This window comes from Trachypithecus francoisi, unplaced genomic scaffold, assembly GCF_009764315.1.
Source record: "Trachypithecus francoisi isolate TF-2019V2 unplaced genomic scaffold, Tfra_2.0 Lachesis_group5, whole genome shotgun sequence".
Taxonomy (NCBI): domain Eukaryota; kingdom Metazoa; phylum Chordata; class Mammalia; order Primates; family Cercopithecidae; genus Trachypithecus; species Trachypithecus francoisi.
In genome coordinates this window covers 27,500,239-27,519,444 of record NW_022681470.1, presented here as the reverse complement: position 1 = coordinate 27,519,444, position 19,206 = coordinate 27,500,239, and the positions used below count along the sequence as shown (strand labels likewise).

Below are 19,206 nucleotides of genomic sequence, written 5' to 3'. Positions count from 1 at the left end.
AATAGGTATAATGCCTGTTATCGTCCTTTCTTAAAATGTTGAAATATCTTCCTGGCTCTCCTATTTTGTAATTCTTTCTACTGTCTATGACTTTTCAAACATGGGCCATGATGTTTACCCCATCGTGTTTCTTTTGTTAATTTTATTTAATTACAATAAAAATGAGTTCTTTGATGTTTAAAATTATATTATAAATATTTATAAAGATTATGTTTGTTAATGGTCTTATTTAACTTTTCTATGACCGTTCTAATTTTAAATCTTTAGCATTTACTGACAGAGGTATGTTAAAATTTCCAACTGTGGTTGTGAATTTATAAATTCCTTTTTGTGATTCTATTGATTTATCCTTTATAAATCTTAAAGCTCTGTTACTAAGTGTTGTTAGGTGTTATCTAAAATTGTTACAGCTTCATGTTGAACAATTTTGTCTTTTTATCGTTATCTAATGATCTTCCTGATCCCTAACAGTGATCTTTGCATTAATATCCACATTATCTGTTATTGATGTGGGGAGACCAGATTTCTTTTGCCTAGTATTCATCTGATGTATATTTTCTCACACTTTTATGTTCAAAATTCTATCTTTGCATTTTACATATCTCCTGTCAAGAGCATATTTGCAAAATTTTAAAATTCCGTCTGACCACCAGCAATTTATTTGGTGTTGGGGTGAAGTGGAGAAGGAGATGTATTCTTTCCCTGAGATGGCAAAAGCTGAGTTAGGTACCCAGAGGTACACACAGCAGGGGCTTATGGGAGCCAGCCCAGATAATTGGTTTTCTGAGGCTCAGAGGACAATTCTGTATTCATTCATAGGCCTACGATGCCTGCTTTCTGCCTTACTGACGGAAAACCAAGCATTAACTTCAAGTGGGCCCTTTGAAAACTCACCTGGAGCCAGGAAGGGTGGAACTGAGCAGGTGAGGAGAATTAGGGACTGCTCCCCTGGACAAAGAAAAGTTCTCCGTAACTAACTGGCTTCTAACACTTCATCCCTGACAAGAAGGGGCATTGCACAAACAGCAGGAAGAAGGGATTTAAGCCAAAGACTTCCGGGGATTTTTATTCACTCAAAAATTAACTCTGCTCTCTACTGCTTTGGGACTAGGCTATTTTGTTACAAGAAAATAGTTATTTTGTTAGAGGAAAAAGAAATTCTTCAGAAGTCCTCTCAGTTACTATTCTGTAGACTTTCCATTGTGCTGGAAAAAGGGGCTTCTAAACTTCTGAGTGCTGTTTTTATACATAAGGGGGAAGAAACTCAAACCCTCAACCTTGTGTAGCTAAGCAAGAGGGAAAGCATGTTGTATATACTTCTGGAAAGAGCAGAGCAGTCACAGATATTCCATGTACTCCCTCTTTTCCTTTCTGCAGTTTTCTTCCTCTTCTCACTGCCACGTTGCCCTTGTCTTTGAATTTCTTTTGCTGTAATGCCACACGGAGAATCTGAGCCTCCTAATCTGCAGCCCAAGACTCTTGCCAATGTATCTGAGTTGTCGTTTGATAGTATGGAAGGAAAAGGGAACCTGAAGTGTGACACAGGTACTGTGTTAATGTTTCATGTATGTTGTCTTTTTTAATTTTGCCACTAATCTCTGATGTAGGTATCATTTTACAAAAGAAAAAAGGCTCAGGGGATAAGCAACTTGCCCAAGATTACTCTGAAAGTAAGCAGCTAAGCAGGAACTGGAACCAAGGTCCATGTTTTTTCCATTACATCATGTTGTACCCTGAAATTCCCCTCTGTAGAATTCCTGTTAATGCTTGCTATTCCGCAGCAGAATCCTCCCAGACTTCACACATGTACTTCTCTTTTGCCTCGTCTCATGCATCAAAACTATGTCCTGTTCCTTTAAGACCAAGAAGTTGTGGAAATGGTTAATAATTATCTCAAGGCACGGGTTGAGCCCATGCCCCTCTTGCAACAGAATTAGTGAGAGACTCCTGGAAACTGTGCGGTGACGGCAGGAATAAGTCTCTGCTTGTGTCAATTTAGGTACAGTAGTAAACCAAGGGAGACATTTTTGGTAGAAGTCTTCTAGACACTTTGACTCTTTTACATCTAAAAGCTTGACTGGACAAGTTGAATTGCATGCAACTAAACTTTCTGTAGTTTTCTTAAAAATATATTACAATTTCCCTCCTCCCTGCTTGGCTAGAGCAAAGACAAGGATAGCACAAACATACCCACCCCAATCCCACATCTCCCTCTGCTGAGGTTGTAAAATATACCTGCCCATTCGTTCTTTCTACATTTAACAAATTTTAAACTATAACAAGCACAGAAAAGTACAGAGGTTAGCACCATAAACATGTTATACTCACCACCCAGCTTGTATCAAATTTAATATTTTGTTATATTTTCTTTTCATATTTTTAAGAAGTAAAATATTTCAAACGTGTTAGAAGCACCCAGTATACCTGTCCCAATCCTATCCTCTGCGCCCTTGTTCAGAAGTTGCTTTTACTGAAATTGTTTCTGAAACAATTCAGAAATTTTATGAAATTATTTCTCACATCTATGATTTTTTTGCTTTTTTACTACATACATATATGTTTACAAACAGCATGCTATTAGAGTGTGCATTTTTAAACTTTTTATAAAGGGTGGCACATCTTTCTACAACACGTCCTCCCCTCAAAGTTATGTTTCTAAGTGAATAAATGTAGCTGTGTTTCCTTCATTTTCTATTTCTGAATAGTATTCCATTGTTTGAACATGTCACAGTATGTTTATTCTCCCATTGAAGGACATTTTGTTTGTTTCCAATACTTTGTTATTGCAAACCATGCTGCAATGAACATTTTTGTTCATGTCTTCCTGTGCACATGTGTGAGTTTCTCTGACTGTCCAGGATTGCTAGCCTTATTTTACCTTTGCTTAACTGAATGACACTAAGCAAATGAATATGTGACTCTAGGAAATAGTTCTCAGATGCCTTTAATTTGTTGACGACCTAGCTATCTTTCTTTTAGGAATGCTGACTTTTTATAACTAAAATAACAGTTTGAAATATCTTCCATGAACTCCAGAGTGTCAGGCATTAATTTCTTGAAAGGGTTATTTAGTGTGTTTATTTACTATAGCATTCAATTTACTTTATTAGATTACAATAATCTAAGGGCACCAGGTGCCACAAGACTATGTATTACATATTCAAATATCTAATGTGGGAGAATAATTTCCCCTGTTCATTGAGAACTAGAAGTCTATGAGTTACCACAGGGATGTTAAAATGCTGGTCGTATGGAAGGAAGAAAGGCAGAAGGGAAGGGAGGGTAGGAGGGAAGGGAGGGAGAAAGAAAGAAGAAGGGGATATTTTTACGTAGGGCTGAGTTGCAGTAACAAATAGACCTTGCCATGTAATGGTTCAACATAATAGAACTTTATTTCTCTGTTGTACAACACTTCTGTATGGTTCCAGGTCAGTGAGGGTTGCAGCGTTTCTTTATGCAGTCACTTTTCTGGGTCCAGGCTGACTGTTACTTTACTATCTTTAAACTGTGGCTTCCAAAGTTAATCAGAAGTTGCCATCTCAGTCAGCCAGCTGGAATAAATAGCAAGAAGAGCGAATGGGAGGTCTGAGTCAGGATTGAAATTGTCAAATACCATTTATGCTCACATTCCATTGGCTAGGAATTAGTCATGAGACCAGATCTACCTGCAAGAGATGCTGAGAAATGAAATCTATCTGTGTGCCCAGAAGGAAGAACAAATGGACTTTACTAAAATGCTAATTCTCTCTTCCACAGGAAAGAGGAAAGAAGTTGTTATAGTTTTAATTGAAGTATTTGCAGCAAATATTTGCCAACATTAGTAAGAAGAAATAGGTAATACCAATTGAGCTAAAAACAATTTGCAATCAAAAGTGTTCTCTTTCTTCTTCCTTTCTCTGGTGTACCTGTGCTATTTTTGTCTGCCTACATTTCATTTCCTCATCTATCTTCTGATAACAACAGATCTCCACTACCCAGTCCTCATAGTTTTGATAAGAATGCAGCCTGAGTGGCCTCCTCCAAAAAGTGGAGTTGGAGGTAATGGCTGATAATGCAGGAAGTTTACTTGGAAAATGATCCCACAGAGCAGGAATGAGGGGTTGAGAGAATACAGGTAAAAAGCATGCATGATCAAGGTGGTCACCATTTCTATGGTGACTGATGGTCAATAACTGTATGCACACAGATTAAAATTGGGGAGCATTTATCTATTGGTTTAGTTGAAGTTCTATCTTCAAGGCTGGTGGAAATATCATGGAGACTGGGCACTGCAGTAATGACTGGGCTACAAGTGGGGACAAGAGGAGTTGCATTGGTACCCAAGTGGTGTCTTAGACAGGCAGGCAATGCTGGTCTGGCTACTCAGTACACCTGCACCCCCAAGGCACAATGATAGACTCATGAGTGTTACATACACCAAGGCAGGACAACAGAATTCTCCCTTGGGATTTCTATAATAGCAGCTTGTTTCTAAGATCCTTCTTCCAAAGCTAAATGGAGGTAAGTCTGTACCTTCAAGCAGCCCCTTTCCCTACTACAAGGAGAAAACTTGCCTGCAGAGGTAGGAGATGGAGTCCTGGTGACATCGAGTCTTGGTTCCAGGACCTGAGGTTCTCAGAGTTACTCTGATTCTTATAAATCCCCCTTTCATCCTGTGACCATATCTCATCCATCTAATAAATATTCTGATTGACTATCTTAGCCTAATTTGAGTTCGGTTGCTGCCACTTATAGTTGAAATGTACCTGAACAGAAATGTAAAAATGGATAGATGAAAGTGGAGTGTTATTTTTTTATTTTTTATTTTTTTTTAATTTTTTATTATACTTTAAGTTGTAGGGTACATGTGCATAACGTTTATATCATGTATAACTCCCCAAAGCAATCCCTCCCTCCTCCCCCCTCCCCATGATAGGCCCCAGTGTGTGATGTTCCCCTTCCCGAGTCCAAGTGATCTCATTGTTCAGTTCCCACCTATGAGTGAGAACATGCGGTGTTTGGTTTTCTCTTCTTGTGATAGTTTGCTAAGAAAGTGGAGTGTTATTAAGTGCATGCCTTCAAATCTAGACCTAGATCACCTGTGGTAGTTTGAAGAGCTGGAGGATCTCAATTTCAGACCAGCTGCCCAAGACTCCTGAGTGTCATACCAAGGGTCAGAATCTGCCAAATGGTAGAAACATTTTCCCATTTTCAAATAAAGCCAGGAATTGTGAAACACAGTGAAAAGTATTGAGGCTTAAAAGGAGCTAGAGAAATGACTGCAAATCTTCTTTCCTTAGCCCCTTCCCAATGCCTTCCTGCTGTCCTTGCTCCCCACGGGCCAGGACTCCACTCTCCCTCCCACTGTAAATTATAATCTGCTGGGATCTTGCCTGACAAGGACAGATTATCTCTGCCCAAAACTCTTGTGTCATTCTATCCAAAAGGCAGAAGATTAGAATGAAACCTTTAAATTGAGGTCCTAGGAATGAGCAGACCACTGAGTCCTGTCAAGAAAAATAAAAGAAGAAGAAGAAACAAAGTGGGGTTGGGATGGGTTCAGACTCAAGTATATAACTCAACAATATTTCTGACTCAACAATATTAGTGTCTAGTTATGGAATCTCCAGAAATTGAATCAAAAAGCAGCCAAGCCAGATCTAAAAGCATGTATGTCACTCATCCATGGGGATAATAGAGCAGGGCCTGTTTCCCAGGCCTGGGCATGCATGGGGAACAAAGCGTAAAGTAGGCAGATGTGTGTGCTGGATAGACTGGCCAATGAAACCACTTTATTGTCAAGGGATTGAGTCCTCCGTGTTCCTGGTGTCACATGCTACAGACAAGTGAACACTACATATATATATATATATTCTCCTTTAATCTTCCTTAAAAGAAAATTTTACTGTTGTTAGCCTCTCTTCTCCACACCCATTAGGAATGGTTAAAATACCTTAGCTATAGATGACAGGATCATAAGTTAGACCTACAGATCTAACTGAAAAATATGGGTGCCTCAGAGTTCTGAGATAAGTGTTCTTGAGAGTTTTTGGCATCATGTTAAGCAGAGGCACTACGAATTGGAAGAAAGTGGTGTGTGTGCTAGGCCCCCCGGCATGGAATGAAATTGAATCTTTGCTGCTTTTGTCAGTCTGTTGTCCCTTTCCTTCCAGTATAGCACTTCCCTTCTTATAGAAGGCTGATCCTGCTCCATGACTATTTCTCTGTGGTACTCAGGGATCTACATATCAGAGTGTCCCTCATAAAGCAGTCTGGTCAATAAGAGGGTCCCCCACCCCCTGACCACAGTGCTGTTTCAGAAAGCAATATAACCCCAGCCAGGCTAACCAGAATCTTTCCCCTAGATTGTTCTGCTTAGAACCAGCATGGAAGATTCTTTGCCCCTCATTAGAATGTGAATCTCAAGCTGCCACTACCCATACTATTTGTCTGCTCAAAGGCTGATTAGTTGGAAAGAATCAAGATAAGAGAAAGTAAGAGGCCAAAATAAGAGATGGAAATAGAAAGAATGCTGGAGTGTGGAGCCCTTGTCCAGTCTTGTGCTCAGAGCAAGAGTAGAAATGGAAGGTCTGCATATTTATATCCATATATTTGTGTTATAAATCAAGCTAACAGATTGTTAAAGTGTGTTCTAGTCTCCTACTACAACAAACATACCTTCATAATGACTTGAACAGCCAGGTTTGCTGTTAGGATTCTCATACTATTTGAAGTTTCCTTCCAGAACATGGCAGTGGTGGAGAAGAGAGTTAGACCTTGGCCCCAGCCTGTAGCCTTCCCATTTCTCTCCTCACCCCAGCCCCATTGTTCACCAAAAGTGGACGTGTGTGTGTGTGTGTAAACTGTAGCACACATACCCCAGGTCTACCTCCACCAAAAGTAGCCTTTTGACTGCCCCTCAATGATATATGAACCACAAGAAGAGGCCTGTTCAGGCCCTAAGAGTGGGTTTGGGATCACTTGTTTAGGGAATTTCAAATCTCAAGTACCTGGAGTATGGTCAAGAACTGGGGACGTAGGCTCCAGGTGGGCACATGCAGGTGGCTCCATAAACTCTTTTCTCAGGGGAGGCACACAGTCAGAGGAATATAGGTAAGGCTCAGGGCATGGTATATGGGCCTTGCCTGATAGAAGGGTAAGGACTTACTGCTATGATTTGGTTGTGTCCTTACCAACCAAATGGAGATAATTGAATCCCAAATGGGACCAAATGGAGATAATTGAATCATGTAGGTGGTTTCCACCATACTGCTCTCATGGTAGTGAATAAGTCTCATGAGATCTGATGGTTTTAAGAATGGGAGTTCCCCTTCACAAGCTCTTTTGCCTGCCACCATGTAAGACATACCTTTGCTCTTTCTTCGCCTTCCACCATGATTGTGAGGCCTCTCCAGTCATGTAGAATTGTGAGCCCCACTAAGCCTCTTTCCTTTATAAATTACCCAGTCTTGGGTATGTCTTTATTAGCAATGTGAGAAGAGACTAATGCAGTACATTGGTACCAGTAGAGTGAGCTGTTGCTGTAAAGATACCCGAAAATGTGAAAGCGACTTTGGAACTAGGTAACAGACAGAGGTTAGAACAGTTTGGAGGGCTCAGAAGAAGACAAGAAGATGTGGGAAAGTTTGCAACTTCCTAGAGACTTGTTGGATGGCTTTGATCAAAATGCTGATAGTGAATGATATGGACAATATAGTCCAGGCTGAGATGGTCTCAGGTGGAGATGAGGAACTTGTTGGGAACTGGAGCAAAGGTGACTCTTGCTATGTTTTAGCAAAGAGACTGGTGGCATTTTGCCCCTGCTCTAGAGATTTTTGGAAAGTTGAACTTGAAAGAAATGATTTAGGGCATCTGGCAAAAGAAATTTTCTAAGCAACAAAGTGTTGAAGAGGAAGCAGAGCATAAAAGTTTGAAAAATTGGCAGCCTGATGATGCAATAGAAAAGAAAAACCCATTTTCTAAGGAGAAATTCAAGCTGGCTGTAGCAATTTACATAAATAACAAGAAGACAAATGTTAATCACAAAGACAATGGAGAAAACATCTCTAGGGCATGTCAGAGACCTTCACAGCAGCCCTGCCCATCACAGGCCTGGAGGTCTAGAAGGAAAAACAGTATTATGGTCTGGGCCCAGGGCCCCTTTGCTGTGTACAGCCTAGGGACTTGGTGCCCCTGCATCCCAGCTACTCCAGCCATGGCTAAAAGAGACCAAAATACAGCTTGGGCTGTGACTTCAGGGGTGCAAACCCCTCAGAAGATGCATGGAAATGCCTGGATGTCCAGGCAGAGGTGAGCTGCAGGTGCAGAGCCCTCATGGAGAACCTCTGCTAGGGCAGTGCAGAAGGGAAATGTGGGGTGAGAGCCCTCAAACAGAGTGGGGCACTGCCTAGTGGAACTGTAAGAAGAGCACCACAATCCTCCAGACCCCAGAATGGTAGATCCACTGACAGCTTGCATTGTGCTCTTGGAAAAGCCACAGACACTCAAGACCAGCCTGTGAAAAAGCAACCAGGAGGGGCACTGCAGCCTGAAAAGCCACAGGGGTGGAGCTGACCAAGGCCATGGGAGCCCACCTCTTCCATCAGCATGCCCTGGATGTGAGACATGAAATAAAAGGAGGTCATTTTGAAGCTTTAAGATGTAACTGGGCTGCTGGATTGCAGACTCACATGGGGTCTGTAGCCCCTTCTTTATGGCCAATTTCTCCCTTTTGGAACAGGTGTATTTACCCAATGCCTGTACCCCCACTGTATCTACAAAGTTACTAACTTTCTTTTGATTTTACAGGCTCATAGGTGGAAGGGACTTGCCTTGTCTAAGATGAGATTTTGGACTTGAACTTTTGAGTTAATGCTGAACAGAGTTAAGACTTTGGGGGACTGTTGGGAAGGCAGGATTGGTTTTGAAATGTGAGGACATGAGATTTAGAGGGGACCAGGGGTGGAATGACATGGTTTGGCTGTGTCTTCACACAAATCTCACCTCAAATTGTAATAATCCCCACTTGCCGAGGGCAGGACCAGGTGGAGATAACTGAATCATGTGTGCGGTCTCCTCCATACCGTTCATGGTAGTAAATAAGTCTCACGAGATCTAATGGTTTTATAAATGGGAGTTCCCCTGCACAAGCTCTTTTGCCTGACACCATGTAACATAATCCTTTGCTCTTCCTTTGACTTCTGCCATGATTGTGAGGCCTTCCCTGCCCTGTGGAACTGTGAGGCCACTAAACTTCTGTCCTTCATAAATTACCCAGTCTCAGGCATATCTTTACTAGCAGTGTGAGAACAGACTAATATTCTTACCTTAAAAGGACTGCGTGTTTGTGTACCCTCTAAATTCATATGTTGGAACTTTAACTCCCAATCGGATATTGCTAGTAGGTAGTGTCTTTGGGGGTAATTAGGTTTAGCTGAGGTCATGAGAGTGGAGCCACCATTGTGGAATTGGCGTCATTATAAGAGAAAGAAGCTAGAGCTCACTCTTTTTGTCATGTAAAGCCACAAGAAGATGGCTGTCTCAGGAAGAGGGCTCTCACCAGATATGGAATCTGCCAGCATCCTGATCTTGGATTTCCTAGCCTCCAGAACTGTGAGAAATAACTGTGTGTTTTTAAAGCTACCAGACTATGGTATCTTGTTAGAGCAGCTCAACTTGACAAAAACAGGTACAGGTTTTGTTCCAGGGTCTAGGATCCCTGGGGCTGTTCCGGCTCTGGCAGCATGTCTCGGCTGCATGAGCTGTCCTTCAAATAAAGCCTCTTTATAAATTTGACTGACTAGTTTGACGTTTCTGCTACCTGCAAATGAAAGAATCCTTATTAATAGGCTTATAATGCCATGCAAGTGGTTCCATTTTTTTAAAGCATTTATTCCTACCATAACTGGCTAAATCAACCTTCCTCCTCCAGTACTCAGGTAAACTGTACTTTCAAAAGTCATGAATCCAACGGCCTTTCCTCCATTCCCAATTAGCTGGTCTTCTCTATAACATTTGAATATATCAAACATTCCATTCTTATTGAAAACCTCTCTTAACTCTGAAATAATAAAGAAGATTAAATCTCCTCCTATTTTTCAAACAGCTTCTTTTAAATAGACTTTATTAGCCATCTCTCCAGCTAGAGATGTTCTTCAAAGTATAATCTTCCTCCCTGGCTAAAACTACTTTCAAAAGTCATTTACTGGCAATAATTATTTGAGTCATAATGGCACTCTCTCATTTCAATGAACCCATGTGTTATTGTACCTCTAAGTATCACCTCCTTAAATATTAATTTCAAACTTATATCTCCATCTTTGACTTTGGTACCAAGTCCCATTTTTTTGTCTTCACTTACTGGATGCTTACCTTTGGATTTTCAGCTTCAATAATACAACGAAAACGGTGTTTATCTTCTGTAGCTGAATCGTTCCCATTTTGGGTAGATTTTGTCAGTTTTGTCAATGATTCATTTTCCCAGTCCCCAGGTTTTAAACCAATATTACCTTTGACTCCATTCTCTTTTTCTTGCTATGAAGTCCCAGTGATTCTTTCCTTGCAAGATGTTTTCTAACCATCCTTTCTTTTTTGTTCTTCTCACAGTAACTTCTATCTGATCTGCTTCCAGTTCCTGTTCTGTTCTAGTTTACCTTCATTCTTTTGATCCTGCTAAAGTAGCATTTTTTTCACATGGCTTTTTTTAATGCTCAAAAGCCTTCAGTGGATCTCTGTGGCCTGAGGAAAAGTCCAAACATATTTGACGTGTAGTACCCTGCAAGATTAAGCCTCAACTTGCATCTCTAGTATCTTCCATTCAACTTTAAAATTAACTCTCCATCTCATCCAGGCCCATCTTGCCATGTATCTTTGAACACAAATTCCTCATTCTTATATCCCTGTCTTCACCCCTTCTTCTCCACACCCTCATTTGAAAAGCCATCACCTGTTCCTCACCTGTACAGATCCTACTGATAAAATTCAAGTCCCAGTTCCTCTGTAAAACCCGTCTCCCACTTCAGCTCACAGCGTGCTCTCTTTCTTGTTCTTCTGAACTCCTTTTATCTGTTCTGTTTAATACTTAATATATTATCTTGAACTGTTGCATATTTTTCCATGCTAGGGTTGCTTTTTAAACCAGATTTTAATTGATTTTAACCAGATTTTAACTGAAAACAGCATCTACGTCTCACAATTTGGTTTTACTGTCTTTCCCCATGACCACACACCCCATGCTATGCACCATGGATGCTTAAGAAATTTTATTTTTTCATTTCTTTACTCCAAAACAGTCATGCTTATATGAAGTATTTTGCCATATGGTGTCCAGTATTGTGAATGTTAAAGATACTGATTTTAATAATGCTAAACTCTCATAAAAGTTCCACTCTATTCTCATCTATTATAATAGTTAAGTGTCCCCTCTTCTTCCTACCGTTGTCTTTGTTTCTGAGGAAAAATAGATTATTTTCCTGTTTTATAGAAAATAATATCACACTTGGATATAGTTCTCTTGTCTATGAGCCCTTCTTACCTTCACTCTTCTGCATGTAATCTCAGATTCTAGCAGATCTGTGTTTTCGAAGTTCAAAGAGAAGAGAATCAGCAGGCTCAAGTGTATATAGCAAAAGACATGGTAGTGTCCTTTCTTTTTATTGAAAAGAAATCATTTCTATTCTAGCGCAAACAATGTATATTTTACAACATAAAGCAAGATATAATTTACATATTACATTTCTTATGAGATCTTTATACCCTAAATGTCATTCCCTTTTTTATTAAGTCAACTCTTCTGGTTTAATTTAATCTGCCAAGTACCCTACAAATCAGCATCTTGTTTGGAGGGAGATCGAGGACACAGGCAGATAGTTCCTACGTATTCACCTGTATCTGGTATCAGGAGTACCATGATGGTGAAGAACAGAGATATGTCTTGACGTTTGTGGCCCTGAGGCCCTCAACTGACAACTGGCTTGAGATCCAGAAGGTTTCTTTTCCAAATCACATACCAAACTTGTATTTTAAAAAACTGATACTAAATGAACAAAATTGAGAGCTTGTACAACATGTATGCTTCTTGATCAAGTGCTTAGATAATACATGCTTATGGTGTTGGTTCACTGGCAGTGAATGTTTCTTTGGCTGACCAGCACTGGTTACTCTAAGATATTCCCAGACATTGCTTGCCTGGGACATTGGATAAAACCACCCAATTTCACCAATCATTTGGGTTTGTGGGTTCCGGCTTTGCTGTTTGCCACTGGAAATGGATGTCTGAATCAAAATTTCAAATGATTTTGTTTCACATGTCCCTCTATCTAAGGTTTTTCCCTTCTCAAGAAAACCTTTTCGTGTATGGTTTCTGTTCCCTCCCTATAATTCAAATTCTTAGCCATTCTCTCCAAACTCCAAACCTCCAAAGTTCATCCATTTCTTGGATTATACTCATTTCACTTAGAATGTGTCAGTCTGTTGGGATGTACTGTTCCTTCAAAGCTTGAAAATCCACAGCAACTAGCGGGACAAAAGGATGAGCGGAGGAGCTCTTCAGGAAGCAAGTAATGCATGCTGTTCAGCAAGCCTACATGAACCATTCAGTAAGACATATTTTAATAGTGTGTTAAAAGAAGAAGGAATCAATTGGTGAAAGCAAAATGCATAAGATGAGCTTCATTGTTATTTAAAGAACTACAGAATCAACATTTGAAATACAATTTCAGATTGGTGGCTGTTAGATTGAAATAACATCACCATTAGCTCAATCTGATATGCCAAGGGAAATACAAATGTGTGCTAAAAGTGCATCTTAAATCCAAAAATCCTTGCCTGTCACTCAGACTACAAAGTTGCCATATTTGACCAAAATTGATCCAAAGTTTTTTAATCACTCACAACTAAAAATTATTAGAACTAAGCTGGTCAGGATGAAAATATAAATTAAAAAAAAATTCTGTTCTATGTGTCTTAAATTATTCTTTGGTCAAATGATGTGATTTTTGAGAGATCTGAAAATATAAACCTATTTCTCATTTCCAAATACAAGGTTATAAGTATGTACAGCAAGGTAGCATTTTCTTACTAGAAAACAAGGCTTTCAGGTACCGTATCATTCCATTAACACTGTACACTTTTATAGTCCCTTTCCTCCCATGGCTACAAAGTGCTGGACATACAGAGAATACAGGAAAGAATAAAGGAGCAAATGAATACAGCCTCACAACACCCCTGTGAGGTAGGTAAGTATTGTTAATCCCATTTTACAAATGGGTAAACTGAGGCACAGCATGGTAATATAGTTGATCAAGTCCACCTGGCAAGTTACAAAAGCATGGCTGGGAACAAAGAAAAAGAAATGAAAGATCAGTCCTGGCTCCCAGCCCTAGACACTAAACTTTATTTCAAAATATTAAAAAATAAAAATAGCCCACAATTGCCTTTTAAATGTTGGAATTTAGAAAAACCTTTAGGTATTCCTCTTAAACATGTGTCTTTCATATTCCTGCTGAGTGAAGAAAGGGTAGATGACTAAATGGTTTTCCCTCCTCTCTCTAACTGCAATTCCCATGATAGATCAGATGTATCAGCATTTCACCAGAGCTCAGGCTCCAAACTCAAGGACATTTTTATAGCCTCAAATAGTTTCTAATCCATTTAAAGGCCTAATGTGAAAATGAGACCTGTTCTAAAACAGCTGCTGTATCAATTATTCTGTGGCTTTAATGAAAATTTTGTGTAGAAAAAGAAAAGCAGCAAGATCCCTAATTAATGTCTCATCACTATAGAGATAAGAACAGTGGTGATGGTGTATAATTTGCTTTTTGTACTGTTTGGGAAATTGCAAACTGAAGCTTGCAATATTATATATATATATGAAATATATATATAAATATATAAATATATACAGTATATATATATAACTGTGCATCTCACTATCCTTAAGGCATGAAAGAGATGTGGGCATGCCTTTTGCGACTCACTCTTTGTGTTACTAGAGAAATTTCTCTTCCTCTCTCAGGTGAAAAATATTTCTTCTACCAAATAGTCTGTGACAGCAAATCATTCAAAGACAACAAATATCTTTAAGATGATTGATATTGATTGATTGATTGATTGCATATGGTGAGGGGTGGTGGTGATAGTGATATAATCTATAGCTTCAAACTTAAATCTATAGCTTAGATGTACACCTTAGTGCTTAGAATTAGCCAGACACAGCCAATTACATTGGATCTGACAGTCCAGTGACCAGATGTGCACAACTGTTTTTTCAGAGGCTGATGGAAAAACCTTACCATGACCAACAAAGATGGAGACAATGAGAAAGGGAATTATGTCTGTCTGGAACAAATTCTCCAGAAAGACTTTGGCTTTTCAAAAGCTCCTAGAGCTTCTATCAAGAGAACTGGGAAGAGGACAGGGTAAGGCACTGAGGTTCAAATAAGTCAATGAGGAGAGTAGAGGCAATCATTCTGGATGTATATATGGTTTCTTTGGCTGCTGTAGTTTTTTTAAAAACCTCATACAATCATGGGGTTGGGTGGGCTGAACCTAGCTGAAGAAGCTTGGAGTATATTAAGCAAAGCATGAATAGAAAGAAAAACAAAATAAACACACACAGAAACAAGTGGTGGTGGTATCCCAGAGGGAGGAGGAACATTTGTTAACTAATTTTCATTTTGCTCCTCTCCTGCTTTTCTCTGCCATGGTCCCAATATTTTAGTTCTGTTTTTTGTTTGTTTGCTTGTTTGTTTGTAATTTACTTTTCTCCCCCAGCAGATGAAGAAATAACAGAGCGGGATAGGTGTCTTATGGTTTTTGATTTCTTCTTAGGCCTGTTTAATAATTTTTTTCCTCAGTTGACTGTTGGCACCTGGTTCCTCTGTAAACTATATTCCTTGGCCTTCAGTCTCAGGTTGGCAATGCTGTTGGCCATGTTGATGCCCTGTGCAGGGCTATTGTTGGCACATGTGGCAGAATAAGTAGCCATGGCGCTGTAGGGACAAAGGAGAGAGCAGGGAGAATAACAGGCATTAGTTTCACAAAGCTGCAAGTCCATGCCCCAGATGGAGGTACTCTCAGCATGGGGGCAGGCAGGGGCAATGGCTTGGACTAGATGACCTCTAGGGTCCCTTACAGCCCCAGCTTTCCATTTGTCTAAGGTACTTAGAGAAGAGTGATCATATTTTGAAGAGCAGGAGAGAGTGGTGTAAAGTGAGGAAAGGGAGGGAGAGGTATTTGTTGTGGTGGATACAGTGAGTAATGATTTATTTCTGGGGTAGGAGAAGAAAGTTGCTCAAGTTGAATAGCAGGTGTTTCATCAGCTGACTAATTAGAACAGTATTTAATCTCTTGTCCTGCCTACCTCCCCAGCCTGTGGGAACAGTGAGGAATAGAAACAAACTTTTGAAAACAAACTAAAGGGAATTTTGCTCCTTCACTCTAGATAACTGACCTTAATTCTAACACATTTTAGATAATAAATAGCATAATAAATAATGTGCCTGGAGAACCAGTTAAACATCCCGACATAAGTTCTCTGCCATTCTTAATTTACTGGTTGATAGTACCAAGCATTGCTGAATCAAGAGGTTACTAACCCACTGGCCTTGATTTTAAAAACTCCTCAAAAGAACTTGAATAGCACACACTGCCTTTTGGGTCAGTTATTTTGAAACTGTTTAAATCTACTAGATAAACTATCAAAGTCTCCATTTTCAGCATTCTTGACTTCAGAGGTAACTGTTTCTCACTGTCTTTATTGCTGAGAAAAATCTGAAGTTGTTTTTCGTTGTCAGAGGTTACAATGAGGACCTAAGAACCTAAGAACACTGGTAGGCAGAAATTTATCGTTGGTGAGTTTCTGTTAATTGCATCCATGAATCTCTATTAAAGGAAAAAGAAATGGTTTCATAGACTTAAGAGTAAATTACTCTTTCTACTAAATAGTTAAAAGGATATGCATTTTAATTAAATAAAAATGTTTTTAGTTGCTTCTAAGATTAGCAAAATCTTTCAACTCAGGGCTGGAATGAGATAGACTTATAAATGGAATGACATGTGCTCTTCTGTTGCCTACATTCCAATGGAATTTCGTCAGCCATATAAAAGTTTGTGGTTCTGGGGATCAAGTGACAAGATCAGAAAGAGAGAAAAGTAAAGCTACTCCACAAATAGAATGTAAGTCATTGATTCTTATTTGGGACACACAGAGTCAAAACTCATAATAACCTATTTCAGCTCAGTTACTAATAATTAACTCAAAAAATTAAGAAATATAATGAGTCCCAAATCACTATGTATTTCCAGAAATATACATCTTTAATTTAAAATCTTTATAGCCCTGGTTAAATGTATGGGTGACCCTGTGTGTGTGTGTGCACACAGCTAGACAAAGCTATGTTCTATCATAGCACACTAAACTTTTGCTTTTAGCCCTCGATTCAAGTTTAGTTAATAATTTGTTTAATATCTATCACTATTTCAACTATAAGCTCCATAGATTAGACATCACATCTGCCTTGTTCACACTGTTTCCTCAGGTAGAAATGACACCATATCTAGTACTATGTGTTCAATGAATAAGCAGATAACTAAGAAATATCTGGATATAGTATGATTAAATTGATTCCTGCTCGATGTCATTGGTTTCTGTCATTCTGCTGTGAGCAATGATTTCTAAATATATATATATATATATCTTACCAATATGCTTCTATTCACAGGAACTGGTCCTTACTGCCAATTTTACTATCTTAATAGAAAGAGCAAAGTCAGTAGGTCATGACAAAAGCAGAAGCTGATGACTGTGTATACCTGGACCCATCAAAAAATATCTTTCACAATAAAAACTGAACAAGTTATTAGTACAGTTAGACTATCACTTCTACCACTGCCTATCAAGGGATAGAAGCAGAAGAGTTCCCAGTTAAGGTAGGTTTAAATTAGAAGTGAGATAAATGACCGGAACAATACACTAAAGTGGGACAAGTTTTTTTTAGAATATACCAAGAAATGTCATCTATTTTCAAAACTCATATATGTATTATCATTTAGTTCACAGTTCCATTCACGACCTTACCATAAATGTACGTAAACCCACAAAACCTATATTCAAAAAATTTCTAGGATATGCCAAGAATCCGAAGATCTAAGTATTGGAGAAAAAACAAAAAAAGATGATTGAATTTGGGAAATGTACCTAAGTCATAGATTATTATAAAATCAACCAAGTCCACCTTTCATAATCAGGTTTCTGTGACAGAATTAAGCCCTAAAGATGATGCACAGTTAGTATAATTTTAAACACATAGAAGAGAACCTGGAATTAGGAGTTGCCTGTATTATTTGCTAAGTATTGAGAAGAAATTTGGATGGCTTCTGAAAACAGAAAGCTAAAACTTCATGAGAGAGGATAAAGAAAAATTTTCCGACGCTAAATTGTAGATTGTCATAGAATATTGTGCTTTAAGTACTTGGTCTAATTTTCTGAGAGATGTGTTTTTTGAGATTCTGAACAAGCAAAGTCCTATTTAACAGAAATTTGCCCTTTCTTAGATAATCAAAGTTGTGTTCCATCTCTTTAGCCAAAAAGGGAGATGAGAACCTTGGGGAGATTATTTTAGTTTACTGCAGATGCTATTGCTCTTTCCCAGATATGTCTCCTAGAATAGTGACTACGAGTTGTCTATTTCATAACCATTTTTGTTGTAGTGATTTCATAGTCAACTAGCTTTACCACCTGATATTCTAGTCTGAGGACTTAGTAGGGTCATACATTTCTTGGAAATATTGAGTTTCTCTCTCAAATGTAGGCAAGACAGTGATAGCCCAAATGAGATGAATGTTAATGCACTTTCTATCTCAAAAACAAATTAATGGGATTCAGATCATCTATTGCACAGGAGATTGGATATTCACTGGGACATTTTTCACATAAATTGCAGCCTGCTTTTCCACAGTAAAGAACAGTGCCCTTGTCTGATTCTACAGTGACGTTGTATAAGAACACCAGCAGAGGCAAGTCTGTGACAATGCCTTATAGCTATCTCTCAAATTAGTGGAGCATGAGGATTAAAAAGCAGTTGTTTTTAATGAATGAATTTTGCAACTCCCTAGGAGCTTGATAGATGATAACATTTTCACTTGATAAATGCTTAGGTAATGTATAAACTTTCAAAATTGATTTAACTTGTTCCAGCATTCCATAGCCATAAGAAGTAGGATAAAAGAACCAAAGCCATCTTAATTCACAGCCTCTTAAACATTTTTAGAATATGTAATCCTACAAATATGGATTCCAATAATATTTTGTACACATACTAAATAATTGCAAGTCTGTTTTCCAGTAATTTGACATGGATCTAGCTTCTCAATTTAAGCTAAGGGTGCAATATAGCAAGCAGTGAGCAGTCCTTGGATTTACTCGTGAAAAGCAAAACTTATTACAAGTCAGAAAAGACAGAATTAGTGAGTCCTCTAAGAGTAGCTTAGTCATTCTTCAAAAATGGCATTAGAAGTAAGATGGAGAGGACCTGCCTCCTAAAGTGTCAACAGATGCAAGAGAGTCTTGAGTGGCTGCCAATATGAAATTGTTTGTGACCACCTGCTTTCCATGTCATGGAAACTTCTGAAGTTCTGCTTTAGGAAAAGAAAGAGAACCCTAAAATGTTTTCTTAAAAGTCCAATCAGGATAATTAACTGTTTTCAACCAATTTATAGAGCCATTCAGAGCATGTAAAATGACCAGTCCTTCCTATACAGGATTAAGCTTGCTCGGATCAAATGGTGAGATTGAAACTAAGTGATTTGTACAGATTAAGCACATGACAACAACCAAAGCCTGCTTAACAACAACCAGAGATCCTGCCTGTTGGTCTTGTCTTCTAAGTAAAATCCATTTATTCTTGGAAGTAGGGTACAGACATAAGTTCTGGGACTGAGTTTTTAGGCTTTGGCTAAAGCTCCATTTTTAGTTAGTTTTAGTTAAGTTCTTTGTGTCAGTGACCAAGAAACCACATTACTGAATAAAGTGCATTGAGGAATTAGAGATTAATAATAAATGCTTGCACCACATCTGTTGATTTAGCTAGTCTGCACTGAGACTTACGCGGAGCTGACACATTTAAATCAGCTTCAAATGTTTGCATTTCCTTATTTGGAGATTCCTAACAGATGCAGCACAGCCATAGATAGCAGAGTGCTAATCACCAGCAGGGTTCCAGGACTGTT

General features: G+C 38.8%; 1 protein-coding gene across 4 annotated transcripts in view; it reads right to left on the bottom strand.

Moving 5' to 3' along the window:
* Positions 1 to 3,428: 3,428 nt before the first annotated feature.
* Positions 3,429 to 19,206, bottom strand: part of PRRX1 (paired related homeobox 1) — an 83,602-nt gene continuing 67,824 nt past the window's right edge. For 2 of the 4 annotated variants that reach the window (XM_033197099.1, XM_033197098.1), the window contains one exon: positions 11,616 to 14,969. Coding sequence is in view for 1 of the 4 variants with exons in the window: in XM_033197098.1 (XP_033052989.1) it covers positions 14,831 to 14,969 (139 nt within the window). In the remaining 3 variants the exon portion in view is untranslated. Of the gene's footprint in view, positions 3,552 to 11,615; positions 14,970 to 19,206 lie in introns of those variants that run through there. The other 2 variants (XM_033197100.1, XM_033197101.1) reach the window with 2 other exon arrangements.